Below are 25,717 nucleotides of genomic sequence, written 5' to 3'. Positions count from 1 at the left end.
CACGCTCTTCTTCTGGAGAATTGATTACTTTTTTGGGGGGGGGGGCGGGGAGAGGAGGTTGGGAAAGCAGTGCTGTTTAATCAGGAGGAGACCAGCTCCCTGAAGAGAGAAAGTTTCCACTAGAGCAGCATTTTGCCTGCATGCACTGTATGGCCACGTGAGCAGGTGGCTCAGGAGGAAGTCACGGGGGAGAGGAGGTCAAGGACAGAGCCCACACGCAGTGGGGACATGGGCCCAGGGCCCAGGACATGAGACTGCGTGAGAATCGATGCTGATGTCACATCGAGCCCTGCGAGCCGGTGCCTTCTTCACTCCGGGGTGTTCTGCCCCCTTCACCCCCTTCACCGAGGTATCGCCCTCGCAGCCCCTCCCTTTTCCGGCCAAAGCGGGGTGTAGGCACCAACCCAGAATGTTCCGAGCAGCCTCCGAAGGCAGGTCCTGAAGGATGGCAGCAGATGGTGCTGGCTTTTAGGGAAATGCTCACTGGATGCCGTGAGTCTCTGTCTCGCTCAGGGAAAAACGGGAATTTCCAATGGCCTGCCAGCGGGGAGAACAGGAGGGCTACCCGGCTCCCAGAACACGTGAGCTGAAGGCTCTGACAAGGAAGAGAAGTAATGAAGACGTTTCAGCTCCTAGTGCAAAGCAGATCCTCTCTCAGAGCTTCGTCATGTGGGGTGGCTCCACAGATGTGCTTAAAGGAAGAGAGACAAATGTCAACCCCAAAGCCCCCAATTACGTGTCTCTGTTATCTTAGTAAAAGAAAGGCTCAGTACAGAAGGGCAACGAGACACTATTAATTCGTCTTCCCTGCTGCTGCCAGTCTAGCCTGGCTAGTAGTGTTGTTAGCGGTAGTCAGAGCAGTTACAGGAAGTCATAATGAGCGCGCTGCAACTGGCACCGCCCGGCAGGCAACAAAAGTCAAGTTTTTAGCTTGTGTTATTACAGACGTGAAGTTTCTCTTAAATTAATCACTGTGTTTAAACCAACAACTAGTTAGTCCTGTTATGAATACAAATGCAAACATAACTAAAGCAACTTCAAAGCCAGTGAGGAATGAACGACTACATAACATCCGAGGTTGAGCTATCCACTCGGGCGTTCCGGCTGAGATCATGGCTGAGCTTTTAACAACTGGTTGCTTCGTTCATTCGTTCGGTCAGCCGTTACCGATGGGGAAACTGCTCTCTGCCAGGCAGGCGCGCACGTGGGCGGCGCAGGCACCAATAAGACAAAAGGCAGCCGTGGTCCCCACCGGGATGGGGCTTACTTGCTGCTTGGCATGAGTAAGCAGGTTCAAGGGCATGACGTTGAATCTTGCCGCCGAGTTCCATCAAGAAGCCTTTAAGGGCCGAAACCGGTTTGGCTCAGTGGATAGAGCGTCGGCCTGCGGACTGAAGGGTCCCAGGTTCGATTCCGGTCAAGGGCATGTACCTTGGTTGCGGGCACATCCCCAGTGGGGGGTGTGCAGGAGGCAGCTGGTCGATGTTTCTCTCTCATCGATGTTTCTAGCTCTCTATCCCTCTCCCTTCCTCTCTGTAAAATATCAATAAAATATATTTAAAAAAAAAAAAAAAAAAGAAGCCTTTAAGGAAGGGGTCCGTGCCTACTCGCCGCTCTTACCGAACTCCCAGCACAGCTTGTCAAGTGCTGCGGACGGCAGCGTTCCCCGCAGTGCTCCAGTCCGCCCCAGTTCCTCTCTGTCCGCAGCAGCCAGCCCCGCTGATTGACAGGCCCCCCTGGTACTTCGTAGGCACACTGTCAATATTTGCCAAATGAAGGGGGGGTCGCCTCCGCTCAGGATGAACTCCTCCCTGCATGCCACGTTCTGACCTGACTGGCCTCCCTCGTTTGGGTGGAACTGAAATGCTAGGTTTTCGGGGGACCTAGAAGCTTTGAGATCAGCTGGAGAAAGCCCCGGGGAGGGTATGGTGCGCGAGGAGGAATGTCAGCGCAGTCCAGGCCTGTTTCTACCGGGATACACACTCCACTTTCCTTTGGGGATTCGTTAGTTCCCGCTGTTTCTCAGAACCACTAGGAATTGTTTGGTTCCCCCAGAGAAGCACTCGGTGGGAGCTGATGCAGTGAAACGCTGGTCCAAATGCGGGGGTTCGTTTGAGAGGGTTTTAGCATCATTCCTTAGCTGCTGACACAGGAGTGTGAAGAGGAAGAAACCCTGGGTTTTGAACTGAGCTATGCGAGCGGAATATCCCTCGTGAGCCAGCAGGGTTCCGCTGAGTGATAGGACAATATGAACGGTTCGTCTTGGCTCAAGCCAATTAGTAAGCTCATTTTCCTCTCTCCTTTCCCTGCGGTGTCTTCCCCTTCATTCGGAGCGATACGAGCATCTGAGTTTCCATGCATGCACGTCCTGTATTGACCTTCCAGAATCACAGCTCAGGGGAAGTTAGAGCCGGACCCTGGGGCCCACCTAGATAAGTAGTTTTTATACTTACAACAACAGAAACGCTTTCTGACAATGAAAGCGTGCAACAGAAACATTCTAGAGCAGTGGTTCTCAACCTTCCTAATGCCGCGGCCCTTTAATACAGTTCCTCATGTTGTGGGGACCCCCAACCATAAAATTATTTTCGTTGCTACTTCATAACTGTAATTTTGCTACTGTTAGGAATCGTCATGTAAATATCTGTGTTTTCCGATGGTCTTAGGCTCTACAGCAGCCCACAGGTTGAGAACCGCTAGCAGGGTCGCCTTAGACCAGGGGTGGGCAAACTTTTTGACTCGAGGGCCACAATGGGTTCTTAAACTGAACCAGAGGGCCGGAACAAAAGCATGGATGGAGTGTTTGTGTGAACTAATATAAATTCAAAGTAAAGGAGCGGAGGGGAGAGCAAGAGAACTGGATAGAACAGCCGGATCCGGCCCGCGGGCCGTAGTTTGCCCACGGCTGCCTTAGACCATCAGAAAACACAGATATTTACATTACGATTCATAACAGTAGCAAAATTACAGTTATGAAGTAGCAACGAAAATAATTTTATGGTTGGTGGTTGGGGGTCACCACAACATGAGGAACTGTATTAAAGGGCCACGGCATTAGGAAGGTTGAGAACCACTGCTCTAGAAAGTAGATAAAAGGGAGGAGGTTGCTCTTGTGTGAGGTGGTGAGGGACAGTTGGAGGCCCTTGCCCCACCTCCGTTAAGTTCCGCTGTCCCTCTGGCGACTCTGAGGGGACCTTAGAATGACCTCAAGCTCAACTGTGGGGCCCGGCTACAGTGTTTGGGCAGGTTCAAGCCTCGGGTTAATGTGAGGGCACAGTCCTCTCATGGCCATGTGCAAGTCCCAGCTTGGAGGGCAGAGCCTCCCAGCACCATGAGAGCCAACAGCTGGAGTTGTAAGCTTGAACCTGTGGTCTGAACACGTGGCCCCACGTGCCTGAGTGATGTGGGCTTGATAGAGTTCAGGTGCATGTAGTTGAGTAGGCTCGAAACCCACGAGAAGGCTGTCAACATCTTGACCACGCCCTTCCTTTGCCTCGTGGCATCTGCTATGAAATAAAGACACGGCTTGTGGGGTGCGGCGCCGTCTCTCAGGAAGCAGTGTCCCACCGAGACCCAGCTTTCATTCTCTTGTCTGTCTTTCCTAAGCCTTTCAGCCGCCCCCACTCAGGTTCACCCTTGGCCGTGTTGGTTAACTACCCATCCAGCCAACACTCGCATCTACAGAACCGAGAAACGTGCTCAAAGACAGAGAGTTAGACCTAATTTTAGAAACAATGCACTGCCTTGCGGAGGAGTTGCTCGCACTGCTATATACGAAGATAGGGTCCTCACTAGTGTTCGTTAGAAGGCGTTACAAGATGCATTTACTTAGGAAAAAGATTGACAAACATCACATTGCTCCTGGGCGCACCCCTTGCAAACCCAGGATCAGGGAGGAGGATGACAGGAGAGAGGCCTGCTTTAGCACATGCCCCTTGGATAAAACCCAGTCTGATCTACCAAAGACAGAGTATATATCGTCTTTACTTACAGGGGTAAAAAGGCAAAATAAGGAACCAAGAGTTGGGTGGGCACAAATGTAGATTTTTTTCTTTAAAAAATGGGTGTCAAGGAGAGAAATAATGCAAATAAGCACGGTAGCCCCCTTCAGCTGCTTTGTTCTGCAATGAAACTGACCACATCACCGAGGAACAACTGACCCAAGAGAGCCAAGGAAGCCAATTTCTATCTGCTTGACAGTCCCTCCCGGTCCATGCATTAGGAGTTTCCTTAGGACCTGCTGGACGTCTATTCCCAATAAAATACATCGGAAAAGCTAATTTCTCACGACCTCAGAGTGGAACAAAGTTTGTCATGTGTTAAGACATGGGAAGGTGGTGACTCTATGTCTCACTCTTATGCTGCTTTGGTTATTGGCCGTTGCTGTGGGATGATTCCGTGTCAGACCCTGTGCCAGGATATCTGAGGACAGTAACTCAGAGTGCAGGCCGACAGCTGTGGTAGGGGCTGGGTTGGGGTGCTGGTGGAGGAACTGAGCTAAAAAGAGAGAGAACTTATGGACGTGGACAATGGTGTGGTGATTGCGGGGTGGGAAGGGGAGTGGGAGGTGGAAGAGGGCAGAGAAGGGATAAATGGTGATGGGAAAAACAAAAGAATAAAAAAAGACTTTCTGAGCTTGGATTTCTTTCCTGATTGGATTATGTGAGCAATTTATAAATGCTCATCATTTCCCTCATAAAATTTATTTTATTTGAGATTTAAAAATAAAACAGTGATTAGAGTAAGTTCTTATTTATTTCAGGCACAAAACTGATAATTTATGAAGAAAAATGCTTCTGAACTGTGAGTGTTTAATGCAGATCACATTTTCACGCTCACGTTCCCGGTCCCAGCGACAGTCCCAGTGCCTGTGCGTCCCCTGGCAGTGCGCGCACTGGGGGTTAGAGAAGGTGATGGAGCCGCACGCGGCAGGCGAAGGGCTTTACAAGCCACGTGTCTCACAAAAGGCTGTGGGAGTCCAGGGTGGGATGTACGTGACACCATACCCATCTTTTTAGAAAATAAAAGCGAGTAATGACAACCCGGCTGTTCGGTAGAGGCCCTTGACTTCAAAGTTCATTCATCTCTACGGTTGACTTTCTTTTCTTCATACAAACTCTTGATGTTCCAAGTATTGGCTGATTATTATTGTAGCGAGTGTATAACGACAAGCAGATCCCCTAAACTTTCTAACACCCCAAAGCAGAGGAGAAATTAGATAAATGTTTTCAAAGAGAAGGACAATATCACCAAAGGACCACAGGAGGCAGGCAGACAGATAGAGGCAGGCAGGCAAAGAGGGAGGGAGGGAGGGAGGGAGGGAAGGAGGGAGGGAGGGAGGGAAAGAAAGAAGGAGGAAGAGAGGGAGGGAGAGAGAGAGAGAGAGAGAGAGAGAGAGAGAGAGAGAGCTTTGCTAAACTTGGATACTTTCAAGATTGGGTTATTTTATCCTGCGTGTTTGACGGTGACCTATTTAAGAATGATGGCTTACCTGTGACAATGGAAATGAATTTCTTAAGCATTAGCATTTCTTTACACAATGCTTCCTCTGAATGGTTATATCTTTACTTTACGAAGGAAATTACAGTAGGATGTATGTGCAAAACTAAACATTTACAACCATTTAAGTTATATCTTATTTATTATACTCTACACTTTTTAAATTTTAAAACCAACCCATACTAGTTTCTGTAAAATGGCCTTAGGTAAGGATGTTTGATATATGGAAAGTCCATCCAAACTCAACAACGTGTTTGATATATATTGAGTATATGTTTTGGGAGTTAGTGACACCAAATCTGATTAAAGCTGTCTTTTTTGGTTGCATTGTTTCTGCACACAAAGAATCTGGGTAACCAGGGGTTGCCTTCCAAATCGGTCGTTTGCACATTTAAATGGCACAGACAACTCCCAAGTCTTCCCATCATTCTCTTTTGCACAAACCTTGCCAATAACCGCTCCCGCGTTTATCATGGGAATCTGGATGATATTACAGAAATCTTTTTAAAGACTTTTTATATGTGCTTCATGTACTTTTCTAGTGCTGGCACAAGGAATTACATTATTGCAAGTTGTGTGTGAAATACAAGTTAAAACACTGAGATATTCAATTACGACGAACAAAATTTGGTTGGTCGTATCATAAAGGAGTATAGTCAACTCAAGTTCCATTTGTGTGGCTAAGGGTTGCGTTCAGCAGGGTGAGCAGACTGACTCGCCCGTGCCGAGCCTGTGTGGCATTGCGTGTCCATGGTCCAGTGTGTGTCAGGGGTCAAATAAAGACTGGATGGACGGGGCCTGGTTTGCTTTCCTGTTGAGCTTGCACTACATGGGAAGGGGAAGCCGGGAGGATACCGCCTCTGGACCACACCTGGACATGGGCCAGGAGGATCACTGAGATGGAACTTCAGTGTAGTTTATAAAAAACATCACTTACTGTCACAGAAGTGAAGAGATACAATTGCACACTGGTGGTCACAATGGTAGAAATACAGGTTGCCAATCAAATGTTAGCAAGAGATTTAAAAATGGCTGTACAGCACCGCGTCAGAGGGCCGGGGAACAGCGAGACGGCGTGTTCTCTCCCGTGTAAAGCAAATCCTGACGTCTGTTTTGGAAATGAGTGGGGAGGAAGTGCTTTTTTTCTTTTTCTTCCTTTTTTCTTCTGATTCCTACCAGAATGTTTTCTGATGTGGAGCTAGAGACAGTAAGAAGTGGCAGAGTTGAAAGGGAGAGAGAGAGAGAGAGAGAGAGAGAGAGAGAGAGAGACATTCATGCATTGAAGCTGCCATTTGTCTCTGACACTAGTATAAGGCAGACCATTCATCTTTTGCGAAAGTATGACTTTAGCCACGTAAGCTCTCTTCCGTGCTTCTCAGGACAAGGACACGATCGGCCTTGTGAACGGAGGAGTTCCGATGTGTTCCCAACGGGCCCACTGAGGCGGGCTCCGCTGCTTTCTCCCCAGAACACCCCCGTTCTCTAGGAATGCTTTGGAGAAGTGGTGGGGACGCTCTAATAAAGAAAAGCAAAACCAAGGGAGGCCTAGAGGATGGATCACAAATGACACTGTGTAGCTCGGCGGAAACAGGTTACACTTGCTTATGTGTCGTCCTCGGTCTTGATGATATGGAAGAGGGTGACATTGAACAGGACCTGGTGGCCATTGTTCCAGGCGTAGAGCGCCCTGTCTCTGGCGTTGTAGTCCAGCATGGAGATGTGGAAGTACTGGTTGTGGAAGGGGATGTCCGTGTACTCGTAGCTGGAGGTCTTGGTAGAGTAGGAATAGTACACCTTGGCTCCGGTCAAGTGGGAGTTGGTGACATACAGGGTCCCGCAGATCATGAAGGACTCCCCGGCGCTCCTCTTGGGGTAGCCCGTGTTCCAGCTCTTCACCACCTCCAGGGTGTCCGGGTTCAGCTGGCTGATGACGATGTTGCCCGCGTTCTGGTTGGTGGCGTACACGGCCCACAGCCCGATTTCATCGGCCATCAGGTCGATGTCGGAGAACCCCCCCCAGGTGTAGGGGTAGACGTTCTGGAAGCCGGCGTACTCCAGGCTGCGCTGGGCCAGCACCCGGCCCAGGTCGAAGCTGTACTTGATGACGATGTTGCTCTGGTACTTGTTGAAGTAGAGCGAGCCGTTGTAGACCACGTGGTTGGTGCCCGCCCACTTGAAAGGGAGGTTGTATGTCCTGGATTCAGCTCCGCTGACAAAGTCGGCCATGGATTTGTACTCACGGACTATTTTGTTGTTAGTGTAACTGTCCATGTACCAGACCTGGGAAGATGAGAGGAAAAAATAAGTAAACGGAGCACCTAAGTTCTGGACTTCCCTCAGAATTCAAAAATAAAGACAGTAAGAGTCAACACACATCCGTATCCGGATGCTCAGGCTCCGGAGACCACAGCATCTTAGGGCGGATGGTCCGGCGGGCTTCTGCAAAAAGAGTGTCATGGACTAGGTGGAAGGAAACAGCTAAGTTTGCTGCCTTGAAGTTGATTGGCTCTTTGTCCTTTCTTTTTTGGATCACTCAGTGCCCATGACCGAGTGAGCCAAACCTGTGTCAGTACAAATCACATCACTTTGTTTAGTCACCTGATCGATCCATGCGATCAATAACTGCAAAAATACCGCCTTCAGCAAATTTATTTATCCTGCAACTCACTCTGAAAAAACGTGTGGTCTAACTTTACACCATTGAACGTATTTCTCCTTTATGGATGCCACAGAACCTTCTAGTTAACTAACCCTGGTTCATTGAACCTGCTTCTAGGTACACCTACCTCTTAACACAACCATTTCACTGATCCAGCTACAAATCTTATTTGGATGTAACCCTGTGAATCTTAATGTATCGTAAGTTCCGCAATAGCACATGCCCAGAGCTATGGTAAGATTGCGGTATATTGATTTACATAATATAGGTATTGCTGATTTATGAAAACACCTCCCCACCCCCAAAGTTTCAGTGCTATTTCCTTTAAAGTTAACTCTAGACTCCAGGAATATTTCAGCTTGTTTTGTGAATTGGTAAGCTCGAGTTTTTCCCTTATTTAGTGTGTGTGTGTGTGTGTGTGTGTGTGTGTGTGTGTGTGTGTGTTTTCACATTAAGGAGCAAGTTTTAGTAGAAATATAAAGAGAATTTTGTACTCTTATAATTTTTGCCCCGTGAAGTGCAAAACAAGGCTGAAACAAAAAAATTAGATTCACTCTATTGGAGGATTCTAGGACAGAACATTTTACTAAAATGAATTTGCCATATATCTCTGTAGCTGTGTTAATATTATCCAACGGAAAATATTTACAGTGATGTGATCGTTTCTAAGTTGAAACTCTATCCCTAAGGAAAATGAACAGTCCAGTAGACTAAAAGGTATACGTAAAACATAATTCTAAGCAAAGGCATTTGCGGAGGCCACGTACCCTGTTGTTTTTCTCGGATGCTAGGGGATCAGTCATCCAGGCACCGAATCGGGTTCCAGACGTCTTGACTGTCACCGGGCCTGTGATTTTCATCAACTTGCCACATGCTGAAATCAGAGAAACACAAACACGCGGGGTGACCACGGGCAATGATTCCGACACGTAGGCTCACAAGAGCAAAGCAAGGGCCACGAATCCTGGGGCCGACACCATGCATTCTGAATGAAGGGTCATCCGTGTTGGGTGTCGCACCTGTAACTGTAGTTTGAACTGTGAACAGTTGCTTTCTCGATACTCTAGATCAGGGGTGGGGAGCCTTTGTTCTGCCAAGGGCTGTTTTGATATTTATAACACCATCCTCATGCCATACAACACGATCAACTTAAAAACTAGCACGGAGCCCTGACTGGTGTGGCTCAGTGGATAGAGCATCGGCTTGCGGACTGAAAGGTCCCAGGTTCGATTCCGGTCAAGGGCATGTACCTTGGTTGCGGGCACATCCCCAGTGAGGCGTGTGCAGGAGGCGGCTGATCGATGTTTCTCTCTCATTGATGTTTCTAGCTCTCTATCTCTCTCCCTTCTTCTCTGTAAAAAATCAATAAAATATATTTTAAATTAAAAAAAAAACTAGCAAGGAGACATAAAGCTCCTATTTCCCTTTGACGTGTGCATATTTCAGGTGTTGATTCATTTCCTGGGTTTAAGTGGGCTTCCGTATCCCGTTTATGTAGACATAATGTCAACAGGAGTTAAGTTGGATGGGTTAGTTAAAAATCTGCCTCAGAATTCTCTTGGGCAGTTATCTGTGCCACGAATCTCACATAATGAACCATTTTAAAAAGCGACAGCACGTGGGTGGCGTGGGTGTCTCGGCTCCTGTGGAGTTTGGGTAGAATCCAGCGTTGTGTCCATATGGCAGAGGGGTGCTGCTGAGCCTCGGGCTGTTCAGACCAGGAACGGAGACGGGAATTATACCAGCGGTATAACCCTTCTGGTGCCTAAACTGACAATGGCAAGGGGCATTGCCTCTGAAACAGGTCAGCGGTGAAACCAATAGTTACTATGTAAACATAAAATAATGTATTTACTGAACAATCATTTACTGGGAAGCTCTGCTGTATCAGGACTATGCTAAGTGTTGAGTTGACAAAATAGGTTTATATAGATAGAGGCATGGCTACTCACGGTTACTAAATAGATTAAATTACCATCTCCTTGTGGGTTCATTTATGGTTTATATAAAAATAGGTTTATGTAGTGTAACCTTATTTTTTTTATTGTTTAAAGTATTACATATGTCTCCTTTTTCCCAGATTGACCGCACCCCCTCCGGCCACTCCCACTCCTGAGGGCAGGCCCCCACCGCTCCAGTGTCTGTGTCCATTGGTTATGCTGATATGCATGCATACAAGTCCTTTGATTAATCTCTAACCCCCCGCCTCCCCCAGCCCCTTATCTCTGGATCTATTTGTGTTCATCAGTTTATGTTGCTCATTATATCCCACATATGAGTGAGATCATGTGGTATTTATCCTTCTCTGACTGGCTTATTTTGCTTAGCATAATGCTCTCCAGTTCCATCCATGCTGTTGCAAATGGTAAAAGTTCCTTCTTTTTTATAGCGGCGTAGATGTACCACCGTTTTTTAATCCACTCATCTGCTGATGGGCACTTAGGCTGTTTCTAAATCTTAGCTATTGTAAATTGTGCTGCTAAGAACAGAGGGGTGTATCTATCCTTTCTGATTGGTGTTTCTGATTTCTTGGGATATAGTCCTAGAAGTGGGATCACTGGGTCAAATGGGAGTTCCATTTTCAGTTTTTTGAGGAAACTCCATACTGTTCTCCACAGTGGCTGCACCAGTCTGCATTCCCACCACCAGTGCACGAGGGTTCCTTTTTCTCCGCATCCTCACCAGCACTTGTCGTTTGTTGATTTGTTGATAGCCATTCTGACAGGTGTGAGATGGTACTGCATTGTCGTTTTGATTTGCATCTCTCGAATGATTAGTGACTTTGAGCATGTTTTCACGTGTCTCTCAGCCTTCTGTATGTCCTTATAGTGTAACTTCTTAAACTACCCCTGCTTATGCCATCCTTTCCATTTCCTTTCTTTTCCTTTTTGACTCAACTGGCACAGAACGTTAAGCAAGGAAATTCTTTCAGATCAAACCTGAATCCTTAGGGCTCTTAAGATTTATTGTATTTTAAGCCATGATTACCCCTACTCATCTACAGACATACCCATAAATTGTCAAACCTAGAAAGAACCAAGCACGTTCAACTAATCTTCCATGTTTAGTTTTCTATAATCTAGTAAATCATTATAATTTTGCAAAAATTTAACCGTTGTGCTGATCTCATTGTTTAAGAAAATACTGTTTGCCTTTAGGAAAAATCTAATAGAGAGGGAGAAAATGATGATGTAAAAGAGAGAATAATTAAGTAAATGCATTTACAAGTAGATGGTAATTTAATCTATTTTAGTAACCATGAGGAACCTTGCTTCTGTCCTTTTATGGGGTCTTTTTTTGTCCCTCTGTTCTTCCATAATTTCCCTGGAAATATTCTGTGTGTAGTACATCCCGTCCGGGTGAGAAGGCTCAGGTGGGTGTTAGGAGAGCTGGTTTCTAATCTAAGGCGCCACAGTCAATCATCCTGTCATATCGGATTGGGCAGTTCTTCTCTGGGATGGCTTCCTCATCTGTAAGATGGACAGCCGGGGGCTTGACATTTTGTTAATCTCACTGAGAGAACGTTGAATGGATGGGGGATCAACAAACTTTTAATATGCTGATGGGGAGAAGGTGGTATTTGTGGTTGTAGTAAAACACACACACACACACACCCTCAGGATGATAAGATCTTGGTCATCACCATCATCTCTTATTCTCAGGAAGCAAAAAACAGAATGGTCTCTCATTGTTGTTGAGAGAAGTTCCTCCTTACTAATAGTTACTGGATTCCTAAGGTGAAATTCATCTTGTCAAATGAAATGAGTAAAATTAAAGTTTCAGGAACGTATGAAAACTGGCTGTTTTTGGAGTTACAGTTTTGTGGGTCTCTGTGTTCAGTAAACACGGGTCTTCTCAGCTGCTGATGAAACGCGGAGATTGAAAACATGAAGTGAAATAAACAGTAAAAGTCATTTCTGTTTCTTGGCTCCCCGTCCCCGGCTTTTGTTCCAAGACATAGTCACTTTCTCACTGCACTCGCTTTCCACGTGGACGCAGGGAGCCAGACGGGACGGGTGATTTGCCCAAGCGCCAGGCAGACAAATGTTGGGCAGAAACGCATGGCAAAGAGCGAAGTGAAGCGTTTTGCTTCACTGATTTTTCTCCTGCTCTGCTCTCACTGGCAGTGAGACCCGTGAAAATATTAGCATTTTATAATATATTGCTTGTGCATGGTTCTATCTATTCAGAAAATACACTGACTAGGCAGTTGAAGAACGTGGCCATTTGATTTCTCCGATGCCTTCTAGACATTGGGCTTGGTAATATCAGTTCCAGCCCATGCTGATCCAACGGCAGCTCAGGAAAAGGTGTCATTTGGAATTCAGCAGCAGGATCAGTTGTTTGGATCAACAACATGGAGACATCTGTCTTCTCTTTTGCTTCTTTTTTTTTAAAAATATATTTTATTGATATTTTACAGAGAGGAAGGGAGAAGGAATAGAGAGTTAGAAACATCGATGAGAGAGAAACATCGATCAGCTGCCTCCTGCACACCTCCTACTGGGGATGTGCCCGAAACCAGGGTACCTGCCCTTGACCGGAATCGAACCTGGGACCTTTCAGTCCGCAGGCTGACGCTCTATCCACTGAGCCAAACCGGTTTCGGCTTGCTTCTTTCTTTAATATATCATTGTACCTTGCGATGGCCCAGACTAATGGCTTCTGACTTTGAATCCCAAGGCCATGTCCATATGAGTAAATTAAATGGAATTGTGAATATTTCTCCACAATCTCATTTCTTTTTACTTACGGCCATTGGAGAACTCGTAGCCAGAAGTAGATATGATGTGATCTTTAACGTCCGTCTTTTGAAGCTACTTATACTAAGTTTACCGCTACCACACATTTGGTAAAATCTGTTTCTATTATTTAACCTTTTATTTCCATGTCTAACTCACCAACGGTAGTGCTGGGGGAAGGTGGTGGTAGGGTGAACATAACAGTTGCCATAATGGAACGGGCACTAGAATGAGTTTTCAGTGGGTGTGTGGCCAGCGGGACCAAGAATAACATGTGTCCAAACCCGTCTGTTTTCCAATAAATTGCAAATGAGTTTGAGCTGAACAATCTGTGTGCAATCAATTGCATAATAAGGCCTCACCCAGAGTTCTCGCAGCGATTGGAACGACCACATGGAAGAGGCTGGCACGGTGCCCGTCGCGCAGCAGGCTGTCAACACGGCGGCACTTATCTGCTATGTGCTTGTGTCCCCACAGAATGCCACCTCCCTGACGGGGGGGAGGGGCTGTCTGCTGCTCAGCCTTGTCTCCTCAATACCTGGCCGAGTGCCCGCACACACCAGGGCTCATTCAGTGTTGGTTGACTGTGCAAACATGACTGTTACCACCTGGACATTTTGTTTGCCCTTTTGAAACGAATTTGGCACGAACACGGCAAAGATAACAACCATCCAAGTGTCATTACCTGGGATCTCGAGTTTTGAACGCTACCGACTGCCGATACTCCAAAGGCCGTGTAATGGGAGGGTGCATCGAGACCTTCACTAGATGGCACCGAACCACTGCCCTGAGGCAGAAGTGGCCAGAGGCGAGGGCTGGAAGCCTGGTTATCAGCGACATTAAATGTCTGTCGGTGATCTGGGGGGCTGCGAAGGCTTGCACTGTGCTTTCCAGTTAAATTCTCACATGCATGTAATTACAGTTTGCATGTCTGGGAATACCGTCCGACTTCATTGAGCACAGGGGGCTTCTCCATTCGGGCTCGGAATAGAAAACCAAGCGTTTAGGAGAGCATGTCTGTCCCCCGTTCAGGCCAGGGGTGCGCTGCCGTGGGAGCATTCTTCTAATTTCTATTTTTCGCCCAAACTTGAATTCTCTGGCAGAAGTAAGCGGACACTTTATTTACTATGCGGGAGTCGCTGAGACCCTGCGGGTGAGGAGGCTCATTTGTTTTTTAATTATCTCAAAATTCACGTACTCACCACTGTCCCCCTACTTTTGCTCCACCCTGCATATGTTAGAGGTGACGTTCATTTCTAAAATGGAGCCAAATCCCAAGAGTTTTCCCACGTTACTCCCACAAGAATTCCCCGGGCCCACGTCAGGTCAGGCTTACGGTATTCACCAGGTACGACCCTCCCGTGGCCTGGCCTTGCTTTGTTTGCGTCGGTGTGTCGTGAACCGTCCAGGAGAGGAGAGCAAGGAGGCCAGCACACGCCTGGCTCAGCACATGCCTGGCTCAGCACACGCCTGGCTCAGCACATGCCTGGCTCAGCACACGCCTGGCTCAGCACATGCCTGGCTCAGCACACACGTGGCTCAGCACACGCCCGGGCTCAGCACACGCCCAGGCTCAGCACATGCCCGGGCTTAGCACACACCTGGGCTCAGCACATGCCTGAGCTCAGCACACGCCTGGCTCAGCACACGCCCGGGCTCAGCACACACGTGGCTCAGCACACGCCTGGGCTCAGCACACGCCTGGGCCCAGCACACTCCCGGGCTCAGCACACACCTGGGCCCAGCACACGCCTGGCTCAGCACACACATGGCTCAGCACACGCCTGGCTCAGCACACGCCTGGCTCAGCACACGCCTGGCTCAGCACACGCAGCCCAGGCTCGGGTGGATGGCAAGATGCAGGAGTGGCAGAGCGAACTGATGAGTGTAAAATGTTCTTGTCACTCATGCAGATTTGATTTTAATACTTGAACGCTACCGATCAAGTGTTGCATGTATCCTTGGAGATTTTCTTGACCAGAAATTATTTTTTTCAACTTCTTTACTCCTCTTCCCCGAGTATTTCCTCCTCCAGAAAGTGCTCTTGACCTTGAGAGCGCACTTTGCTGCGGTTGAGCTGCCTCCCTACCCCCCGTCATGTCAGCTACCAACACGCCGTTCCCGAACGGGCTCACAGCTCTGCAGTCAGTTCCCTGCCAGGACTCACGCCGCGCTGGTTAGACCAGTCCCTGATGCTTCGGTGGATCACCAGCTCCTGGGTCCAGGCTGAGTCGGGGACTGCCGTCCAGGACCCACACGCACGCGTGGCCCTTACTCACGGAGCGTAGGTGCCGACCTGGGAGGTGCCCCTTTGATTCCTCCAGTGGGTCAGAGCGGCGTGGGCAGCTCCGCCCGGAGGGCAGTTGTTGGGGTTGCTTTCAGCACGGCGGCTTCACGCTGGGCCAGGGCCGCCTCCTTCCCCGCAGTCTCTAGCTGTCTCCACTCCCCGCCGTGCCTCCCCGCCGCCCTGGCCCCGCAGTGCTCACTCATCACGCACCGCCTGTCTGTAATGAAACGCATCTCCATTGGTGTAGCCCAGTGGTCGGCAAACTCATCAGTCAACAGAGCGGCAAACCGCGGCTCACGAGCCGCATGTGGCTGGCGAGCCGCCGTTTGCCGACCGCTGGTGTAGCCAGTGGAATCGGCTCTATCGCCAGACTGCTTAGTTCACACGTAAGAGGCTACTGGAGAATGAGGCAGCTGTTGGTCCAGTGCCACTCCGTTCCCAGGGCGTGTGAGCCATGGAGAAACACTTCCCTGGCACCTGGGAAGCCGGCCCTGGCTTCCCTGACCCCCCACCAGGCAGGAACGCCGTTTCCCCAGACCCGACTTCTGCACGCAGCACGGCCGCCGCGGCTGTACTCACTGAGCTTCTTCATGCAGTCGCGGAGCCGCGTCTCCAGGCTGAGCACCCGGAGGTGCAGCTCCTCGTAGTCGTAGGCGCCCAGCTCCTCCTGGATCCCGGTGAGCACGGCCGACAGGTTCCGGATCTCCTCCTTGAACTGCGTGATGAGCCGCGCGTCCGTCTTGTACTGCTCCAGCACGGGGATCAGCGGCAGGAGCTCGTCCATCTTCTCCTTCAGGTCCTGCGGGGACAGCGCGGGCCCCTGAGCGCCTGGCAACCCCCACCCCCCAGAAAGGGGTGTCGCTGTTTCCCATTGTGAATTAGGACCCCCCACTGCGACTTCCCTTGCCTTAGCCCTCTGTCCTCAGAGACTCACAGGAGGTTATTAAAACGGATTCAAAATTCCCCCTTGATTTTCGGTTGAAATTAGGTATTTTGTGAAAATGTAAGGGGCCCCGGGGTCATTAGTAGTGACTCCACTAATCTTTTCAGTAAAGAACCTCTCCTTAAGTGGTTATGAGCTTTTCCAGGAAACAGATCGACCCTCACCATAATCTCAGGGCTTTGCTACGGTAGCAGCATGCGTTAATGTATTATCCCACTTCCCGGTAGCGTTTCACAAAGTCAGCAATGCATTCTTGAGTTAGGAAATGGGAGCAGGGCCCATGATCTAATGAGGAATGATGAGAAATAGGTCAAGTCCGGCCAATATGGCTCAGTGGTTGAGTGTCAACCTATGAACCAGGAGGTCACAGTCCAATTTCCGGTCAGGGCACATTGTCAGGTTGCTGGCTCAATCCCCAGTGGGGTGTGCAGAAGGCAGCCGATCAATGATTTCTCATCATCATTGATGTTTGTCTCTCCCTTCCTCTCTGAAATCAGTATGTATATGTCCAATACCCCATGCCTGCTTACTTAGGTCTCATCACTCATTTACTGACTATTCGTATTATTCGGGCCCTTCTAGGAAATAGGAAATTTGGGGTCCTGGCACAGCTTTTTCCTAGTGGAGTTTTGCAGGGGTCCTCAAACTTTTTAAACAGGGGGCCAGTCCACTGTCCCTCAGACCACTGGAGGGCCGGACTATAGTTTAAAAAAACAACTATGAACAAATTCCTATGCGCACTGCGGGCCCGGGACAAGTCGGCTGCTAAGCAGGACAGGCAGCGGCACCCGGCAGGCTGGATAAATGTCCTCAGCGGGCCGCATGTGGCCCGCGGGCCGTAGTTTGAGGACCCCTGATTAGGGCCTCCCGCCACTCTGCCAGCCCATTACGCCAGGTGTCCTCACTCTTCCTAATGGCCATCTTAGCAGAGCGTCCTCAGGAAGGTGGTTCAGCAAGCAAGAGCATTCTACCCTCTCTAAAAACAAAGAAAGGGGTGTCGCTGTTTCCCATTGTGAATTAGGACCCCCACTGGGACTTCCCTTGCCTTAGCCTTGATCAGTGATCGGCAAACTCATTAGTCAACAGAGCCAAATATCAACAGTACAACGATTGAAATTTCTTTTGAGAGCCAAATTTTTTAAACTTCTTCTAATGCCACTTCTTCAAAATAGACTCTCCCAGGCCGTGGTATTTTGTGGAAGAGCCACACTCAAGGGGCCAAAGAGCCGCATGTGGCTCGTGAGCTGCAGTTTGCCGACCACTGGCCTAGATCCTTCAGAGCTCCCCATGAAAGGCGGCGCAGCTGGCCCACGTGGGAACGAGCTCCTTACGTAAGCTGAGCACCTCCTTACGTAAGCTGAGCACTTCAGGGACCGAGGTGCTCAGCTTACGTAACAGAGTTGCCCCGTCGCAGTTACGTGAGACTGATATGTTGACTCTTGTCTAGACAATGAGAAGGGCCTGTTGCCGAGACAGCGTCCCTACCATCTAGCATCGTGGGGCGGAGCCACACCTGGGACACAGCCACACCTGCCGTCTCACTTTCACTTCCTAGACCTGCTGCCTCCCCTTCTTGTCCTTGAACTTGTTTGGTGGCCAGTGGGAATATCTCCTGAGTCTGACCCCGTTGTGAGTTTATTGCAGAGGACCTCAGCAGTGGACGGGACGGTCACTGTCAGGGTCATTTGAGAATAATCCACAGGTGGCTGTTGGGAGCCATGCTGCCCACCAGCTCACTTAAGGAGCTGAAATTCGCATCTTAAAATTACTCAGAGGAGATGCCATTAGCATAAATGCATTAAAACAGCAGGCGCTCCCATTGCTGCCCTCCTTTATGGGCTTATGTTTCTTAGGGTACAACGTCTACCTGCCCTGGCAGCTCGGGATTCTTTGAACTGGCTTGTGTGTCCATGCGGAGTGGGGGGGGACAGAGCCATCCCGATGAGAAAGATCCGTAAATATTACAGTCAAAAGGCAGAGCTGCAGAGCTCTGCTCATTTCCGAGGCTCGTCGGAAAGGAATGTGCTGGGCCGGGCACCCTGTGGCATCCCTCCGGGAGAGCACCGCTGCCTCCTGAGGACTTCAGGGAGGAGAGTGCGTTCTGCTGGAGCCACGTGCTGCCGGTTATACACAGCAGCTGCCCCCATGAAGGGTTTTCCAGTCCACTGTGGGAGCACTTCCAGAGAACAATGCAGTGTCCCAATTTTGGTGGCAGTTTCCCCCCCCCCGAACTTAAATAAGTATTTGTATTTTTGGATCTTTTCAAAAAAATTCGTAATTTGATTCCTAGCAGCCAGTTTGGAAAGTCTGCATCTGTCCGAGAGCAGCCAGTATGCCTATCAGATATTTAAAAGGTTGGAGCAGAATAGTGCCGATCTGTGCTCACGACTTCTTCCTAGAACTGCCCTTCCTACGGTGTTGCTCTGACAGCAGCGGCTGTGCTTGCCTCTGCTGCCCCGCCCTGTGCTCCTCACGTGACACGGACAGTCCCAAGTATGATACCCAGAACAACTGTCACCTTCCAGGGCAGGGAGGAGAAAACCTCCTTAGTGGTGTAAACCTTTGTTTTGTTTTTATTTTCCTTTTTAATTGAATTTATTGGGGTGACATTGGGAGGCACTAGTCCAAAATGGCTTTCTTGAACATTCCCTCTAACGCTTCTCTGATCGTCTCCAAACAAAACTAAACCAAGTTCTTCTTCTCTCTGTGCAGCTAAGCAATGTTTATGCCTCTGATTACTGTCTGTCTCGCCTGCCTGCTGGTTAGCTGTCTCTCACAGAACTGAGATTACGTACTGCACCCCCCAGAGGGCCAACCGTGTCTTGTTCACAGGACCTGCTCAGTGAATGTGGGTTAAAAGGAATTCATCTGCTCTCAGCCTCATCTTTCTCTTGTTGCCATCCCCCCACACCTTCTCTATTCTTCAGTTCACTCTTTCTCTTATTCCCAACAATCTTTCACGTTCCTGGTAACTTCTAGGCTTTGCTCTAATTTGTTCTAATTCCTTACCCCCCCTGGCCTTGCGCACATCTTTCTTCAACTGAAACCTCATGCGTCATCCCTTTAGCCCATTCTCCTGCCGACACCCTCGGCCTTCTTGCCCTCCTATTCTTTCAGGTGAAATTTTAAATGCGGTTCAGTGCCAGACCGTTTCCTCTGCCCTCTGCCTGGGCTCCTGGTAACCCGTGCGAAGCAGAGAAGAGGGCCAGCCGCTGTCCCTGGGCTGCACCCGGCCCTCACACTGACACATGGAGAGCTCCTGAGGCTCGGCCGAGAGCTTGCGCTCAGACCCGCTCCCTCTCCATCAGCACGACTCTCGCTTCCTGACTGGCGGGGAGACCGGGCTGTGACCTTTATAAAACCGGCGTGTTTCATAAACGACGGGCCGTGTCTCTGCAGGGCGGGCTGTTCCTTTTCAGTAGAGGTGCAGACGGCACCATCCCAGTCAGTTTATTTTAACCGATGGCCCTGTCATTCAGAGTTAATACAAGCTCACATGCACCTCTTCTCCATTTCCAGGGTTTCTAAGTAATTGCCCATAAACAACCGAAAGTAAAAAAAGGCCTTTGGGTCAAACCATAAAGCAACCCTCTTTCTCTGGCTATTAATGTGACACTGACAGTCTCAAGTATGATACCCAGAACAACTGTCACCTTCCATATTAGGGCATTTCTCATATTAGGGCATAAAAAACTTCACGAGGGGGGGGGGACTTTGCTACATTGATTATTACTTTTCCTTCCGGTTTCCCCTTGTCATTGACAGTGAAGTGCCTGTACGTCTATGCAGACGCGCCCCGCGCTCTTGCAGGATGAGCTCTGGTGTAGCCAGCCTCCTATGCGCCCCACAGCTACTGGCAGGGCCGGTGGGGAGGTGCCGGGCGTCCCCAGCGAGCCCTGAACCAGGCACGGAGGGGCCAGCACAATTATTTCTAGCCGAGCCATGCCGGCTGCACGGCCCACTTGCGTCGCCGTGGCCAGACAAGCTCGCAGGAGTGGAACCTACCTGGAAGTGCTTGGTCATGAGCGTCTTCCGGTCGTCCTCAATCTGCCGGAACTTGGCCTTGAGCCCTTTCATCTGGGTCTCCATTTTTAGAACGTACTGGAAATCTCTCTGAGTCCTCAGGTTTAAGACTTCAATGGACTGGGACATGTTCTGGACCTGCCCAACGAGAGCACTGGCCGTCAGCTACGTCTGCGCACAGGTCTACGCAGTCACCCCCGAAACAGCCAGAACGGCACCAACATGGAGAACTTGAGTCCCAGGTCCTATATCGTGTTCCCACACAACACCTTTCTAGAAGGACCGCTCTCCCTGATAAACAGTCAAAGAATTCAGCGAGAGACAGGTAGACCGAGGCAGGAAGTAATGAAACAGTTGTCTGAACATTAGACATGACTGAATATAAGCGAGGTCTTAACGTGTCAGAAAAACACGTTTTATGAAATAGATTTTTTTATTCCAGTGCCCCATTTTGTTGAAGGTTAAAATGAGTTGTTTCTGTAAGTACTAACACTGACCTCTGACCTCGAGATCTGGGGTGCTTAGCCACTGTGGGTGTCAGGAGTGCCTAAGAGACATTCAGTGCATTCACGGTGGTACAGTCACCTCGAGGCACTGGACACACCCCCAGAGGAGAGGCGGGGGGACCCAGAGGTGAGGCAGACGGACCCAGAGGAGAGGCGGACGGGCCCAGAGGTGAGATGGACGGACCCAGAGGTGAGATGGACGGACCCAGAGGAGAGATGGACGGACCCAGAGGAGAGATGGACGGACCCAGAGGTGAGGATGGACGGACCCAGAGGAGAGGCGGACGGACCCAGAGGAGAGATGGACGGACCCAGAGGTGAGGTGGACGGACCCAGAGGTGAGATGGACGGACCCAGAGGTGAGATGGACGGACCCAGAGGTGAGATGGACGGACCCAGAGGAGAGGCGGACGGACCCAGAGGTGAGATGGACGGACCCAGAGGAGAGGCGGACGGACCCAGAGGAGAGATGGACGGACCCAGAGGTGAGGTGGATGGACCCAGAGGTGAGATGGACGGACCCAGAGGTGAGATGGACGGACCCAGAGGTGAGATGGACGGACCCAGAGGAGAGGCGGACGGACCCAGAGGTGAGATGGACGGACCCAGAGGAGAGGCGGACGGACCCAGAGGTGAGATGGACGGACCCCGAGGTGAGATGGACGGACCCAGAGGAGAGGCGGACGGACCCAGAGGTGAGATGGACCCCGAGGTGAGATGGACGGACCCAGAGGAGAGGCGGACGGACCCAGAGGTGAGGTTGATGGACCCAGAGGAGAGGCGGACGGACCCAGAGGTGAGATGGACGGACCCAGAGGAGAGATGGACGGACCCAGAGGTGAGATGGATGGGCCCAGAGGTGAGATGGACGGACCCAGAGGTGAGATGGACGGACCCAGAGGAGAGATGGACGGACCCAGAGGTGAGATGGATGGGCCCAGAGGTGAGATGGACGGACCCAGAGGTGAGATGGACGGACCCAGAGGAGAGATGGACGGACCCAGAGGTGAGATGGACGGACCCAGAGGAGAGATGGACGGACCCAGAGGTGAGATGGATGGGCCCAGAGGTGAGATGGACCCCGAGGTGAGGCGGATGGGCTCCGAGGAGAGGCGGACGGGCCCAGAGGTGAGATGGAGGGACCCAGAGGAGAGATGGACGGGCCCCGAGGAGAGGCGGACGGGCCCAGAGGTGAGGCGGACGGACCCAGGTGTGTGGTGGCAGCCCCCAGACCCCCTGCTGACCCTCCTCACCCCCGGAGCCTGCTCTCGCAGACCTGGGAGGAGGCAGCGGTGGCTGGTGTCGGGAGGTGGGCACACAACACGTGTTCGGTGGATGCGCCGCCCAGGCTGCCTGAGCCCCAGGCTGTTCAGAAGAGGGCACAGATGACCCTACTCACTGTTGTGGCGGCGACATTCTGGAAGCAGAACGAGGGACAGGGGAGGGGAGCTGTTGACGGGCTCGAGGAGGAAGCGCTAGGTTAGAGGACAGGGGGGCTGTGCCTTTGGTACCCAGAGTATTGTCTACCAGCAGCACCTCTGGCCGGCATCCTCCTGGGAGCTTGTCCAGAACCCAGAATCTTGTCCGAAAATCCGAATCTGCATTTTATCAAGCTCCCCAAGTGATCCCTTTGTCTGTGAAATTTTGAGAAGCGACGCTTAACATGGAGGGATTTCCGGGAGAAAAACAAGTCCGAAAGGCCAGTCCATGTCTGTGGGGTGAGTTATCTCAGGCCTCCAGCGGGGGTGAGTGTGTGAGTTCCTTTAACTGTAGAAGGAAAGACCGCAGGACGCCCAAATGTTTATTCATTTACAGTCACTCCTGCACTCAGAAAGCCTCACTCACAGCCCGTCCTCAGTGCAGCGCGGAATTGCCGAGGCAACATCGCAAGCATCGGGGCTGCATCTTGGATCGCTGTAATGCTCTCAGAACACTTCTGAGCTCCACTAGGTTAAGCATGGATAAAGAAACGCCATTTATATTAAGGAGAATGCACGCGTGAATACGGCGTTTGTATGAAGGCCCCCCCATGGTTGCGTGGCGAGCCTCTCCCGGGAGGCCGTGCCCAGGGGGAAAGTGGTGGGCAGGCACGCGGGCCGTCTGGATGGAGTGGACACGGCCTCCTGTCACTTTGCCTCTGACTCGCCCCCTCGAGCTCCTGTGCGGCTTTCCTGGTGTTGAGGGAAAAGGCACGGAGAGAGTGAGTGCCGGGTCCTGGTCCGGCCTCCGCGCTGCAGGATCGCGCACAGTCACAGGAGCCGTGTGTCGTGGCTAGCGACAGAGCTGTCCGAGGGACAGGCCCGGCTGGGGCTGCGTCGGCCTCTCCCGCTGGCGGTCCCCGGGACTGGTGAGCTTCCCACGCAGGGGTCCTCAAACTTTTTAAACAGGGGGCCAGTTCACGGTCCCTCAGACCGTTGGAGGGCTGGACTATAGTTTAAAAAAAAAACTATGAACAAATTCCTATGCGCACTGCGGGCCCGGGATGCGTCGGCTGCTAAGCAGGACAGGCAGCGGCACCCAGCGGGCCGGATACATGTCCTCGGCGGGCCGCATGTGGCCCGCGGGCCGTAGTTTGAGGACGCCTGGTTACGGGGACCCACAGAGGGACTGGGTCCCCAGGATTCCATGTGCAGGGAGAGGAGCCATCTGCCGTCCTGCCGTCCATCTCTCCACACATGTCCCCGCGCCCACAGCCTCTCCGCAGGGCTTGGCAAGCTCGGAGTCCCCCTTCGTTGATAATATGTTGGAACTCTCCATCCTGGTTCTTTGTATGAATCAAATGTCTGGGGGCTTTCAGACATCACTGCAAATTCACTTAGGTTTCCCGCTCCTTCATCAGTGTGGCCGCTACACGGGGAGAAGAGTCCAGCCATTTCCTATGTTTACATGGCGCTGGGTGAACACAGATAAACATGTTTCTTCACTGTGGGGCTTCCTAGAGCCTTCGTGTGAACTGCGAGGTGGAAACCTTCAGAGCAAAGACGCATGTACAGTGTCTCTCAGAATCATTTCATCCCGAGGACGTCGCTGGCATCCTGTGCCCAAGCCCACACTGGGCAATGAGCGAGCCGGACAGCGCAGGCGTGTAGGCCTGTGCGGGGGAACCGCACGGCTGGCCGGCTTTGCCCAGTGACCATCGTTAGGCTGGGCGTGCTGACACCCGGGACCTGGGAAACCACTTGCGGGTCTCCTGGCATTCACTGGACGACGCTGTTCAGCTGCTGGGCTGCTGGGCTGCTGGGCGGGCAGCCCTCAGTTAGGCGTGGGGCCCGCCAGGGGCATCTCGGGACACTCGCGGGGTACGGAGAAAACGCAGAACTGGAGGGGCGTGCCACACCGTCTGCCGGTGAGTGACATCGCGCCCTGGTTTCACCTCAGAGAGCACCAGCTTCCTCTTGGGCGAACCGAGAGAGGCGACCGCGTCTGCTCTGAGGGCTGAGCGGGGCGGACACGGAAGAACAGATGGGGCTGATGTTAAGAACGTTGCGGGGGGAGCAGCGTTCTCCTACCATGTGACGTACTTGGTCCCCGGGAACGTGCCATCGGGGACCTGGGAATGGCATACATCGGGGATGTCTACTCAGAGATTCAACGCTTCCATTTTTCTGGCTTCTCTTAACTTTCTGTGAAGCTCCCATTGGACGTCCAGTTGCGTGGATGGACACGGCACCGCGCGAGTTGTTGAGAGTGATGTCCTCCAATAGCTCGCGCCCCCTGATGCATCGTATGGCCCCCGATGGCATTTAGACTTGTAGCTGCTGCCACCTCCCCGCTCCCCCCGTCAGCCTGGCCAGCCCAGCTGTGTGCTGTACCAGGGCCCAGCACAGGCGAAGTCTGAATGAGAAGAATGGGAAGAACCTCCCCTTGTGGTTCTGTCTTGTTCTGTTCTCCCCACACTACACATCAGTAACCTTTCACGAGCTGACTGGTGTCTGTAAAAGAGGAAGTCAAGGCCGCTCAGCAGTCGGTTGTTAGGGACCGGCTTCAGTAAATGACTCGGCGAATGCTACTGAGTGAAATGGAAGAGCGTGATGCTCCAAGGCATGCCTGAGAGAGTGATGGCAAACACTTGGAATTGTTCGTTCTCCGTCCAGAGAGCTTGCTTGCAGGGTTCATAATGGAACCCCAAAGAAGGAGCTCAAGGAGCCTGGTGTGATTCCGAGAGGCGAGGCTCCATTTCTGGCAGCGGAAGAGACTTCCTGCTGTTTTCTCCCCCTTAAGGAGACACCAACTGGGTGTTAAGAGAGATGACAGAGAGCCAGGCTAAGGAGACGGGGCTGGAGGCAGTGAAAAGCCACAGCAGTGGAACAGAGCAGGAAGCGCGAGGGAACCCTTCGCGAGGGAAGGGGCAAACCCTGGGAGGACCCTGATCCCCACGCCCCGCCTCCCCCCACTTCCTTTTCAAAGAACAGTGGGTTTCGGTACACACGTGCCCGCAACCCAGGACTCCTACCTTTTCCAGCAGCTGGCGCAGCTGCCTGCTCTTGGCATCCCGGGAGCACAGGTTCTGCTCCGGAGCCACCACGGTGCAGATGCATCGCCCGTCGGGGTCCTGCGCGGAGCTGTACACCTGCCACCCCTCCTTGGGGCTGACCTGCGTCTGGGGAAACGAGGAAGCACACCACACACAGACCCGTTAGGGCGGGGGAGAAGGCCAGTTGGTAGCATTTGAAGCAAAGCACCTTCCTGACGATGGAAGTCTGGTGTCATTCTTTACAGTGAAAAAGAAAGCGAGGGGGCAGGCTGCATGGACCGCACAGCCTCCTTCAGGTACAGCTTCCTTAGCAGCTCTCTCCCTCTGGGCTCCGTGTGACCCATACTCACTGGCCGGCCCGCTCCCCAGTGCTCTGTGGACAGACTAATGCTGCTTTAGGAGCGTCCGATAACCATTAGAGAGAGAGAGAGAGAGAGAGAGAGAGAGAGAGAGAGAGAGAAGCGCACACACATACACACACACACACACACAACCAGTCTTTCTCCGTAGGATCCGACAGCTTGTCTTTCTCAACCATAGCGGCAATTAGTAATATATTCTTTTCTGATCTACTCACGTGTGAT

The 25,717-nt window shown here is 51.2% G+C and overlaps 1 protein-coding gene across 2 annotated transcripts in view; it reads right to left on the bottom strand.

The window, feature by feature from the left end:
• Positions 1-4,632: 4,632 nt before the first annotated feature.
• The window catches only part of OLFM3 (olfactomedin 3), a 103,628-nt gene continuing 82,543 nt past the window's right edge, over positions 4,633-25,717 (bottom strand). Inside the window, exons 2-6 of one of the 2 annotated variants that reach the window (XM_080649179.1) lie at positions 25,113-25,259; positions 20,136-20,291; positions 15,767-15,986; positions 8,926-9,032; positions 4,633-7,779 (exon numbers count right to left, since the gene is read on the bottom strand). In XM_080649179.1, the coding sequence (XP_080505305.1) occupies positions 7,102-7,779; positions 8,926-9,032; positions 15,767-15,986; positions 20,136-20,291; positions 25,113-25,259 (1,308 nt within the window). In that variant the 3' untranslated portion in view covers positions 4,633-7,101. The remainder of the gene's footprint in view (positions 7,780-8,925; positions 9,033-15,766; positions 15,987-20,135; positions 20,292-25,112; positions 25,260-25,717) is intronic. The other variant, XM_080649178.1, reaches the window with a different exon arrangement.

Source organism: Plecotus auritus (genome assembly GCF_963455305.1).
Source record: "Plecotus auritus genome assembly, chromosome: 12".
In the NCBI taxonomy this organism is placed as follows: Eukaryota; Metazoa; Chordata; class Mammalia; order Chiroptera; family Vespertilionidae; genus Plecotus; species Plecotus auritus.
This window is presented reverse-complemented; position numbering and strand designations above follow the sequence as displayed.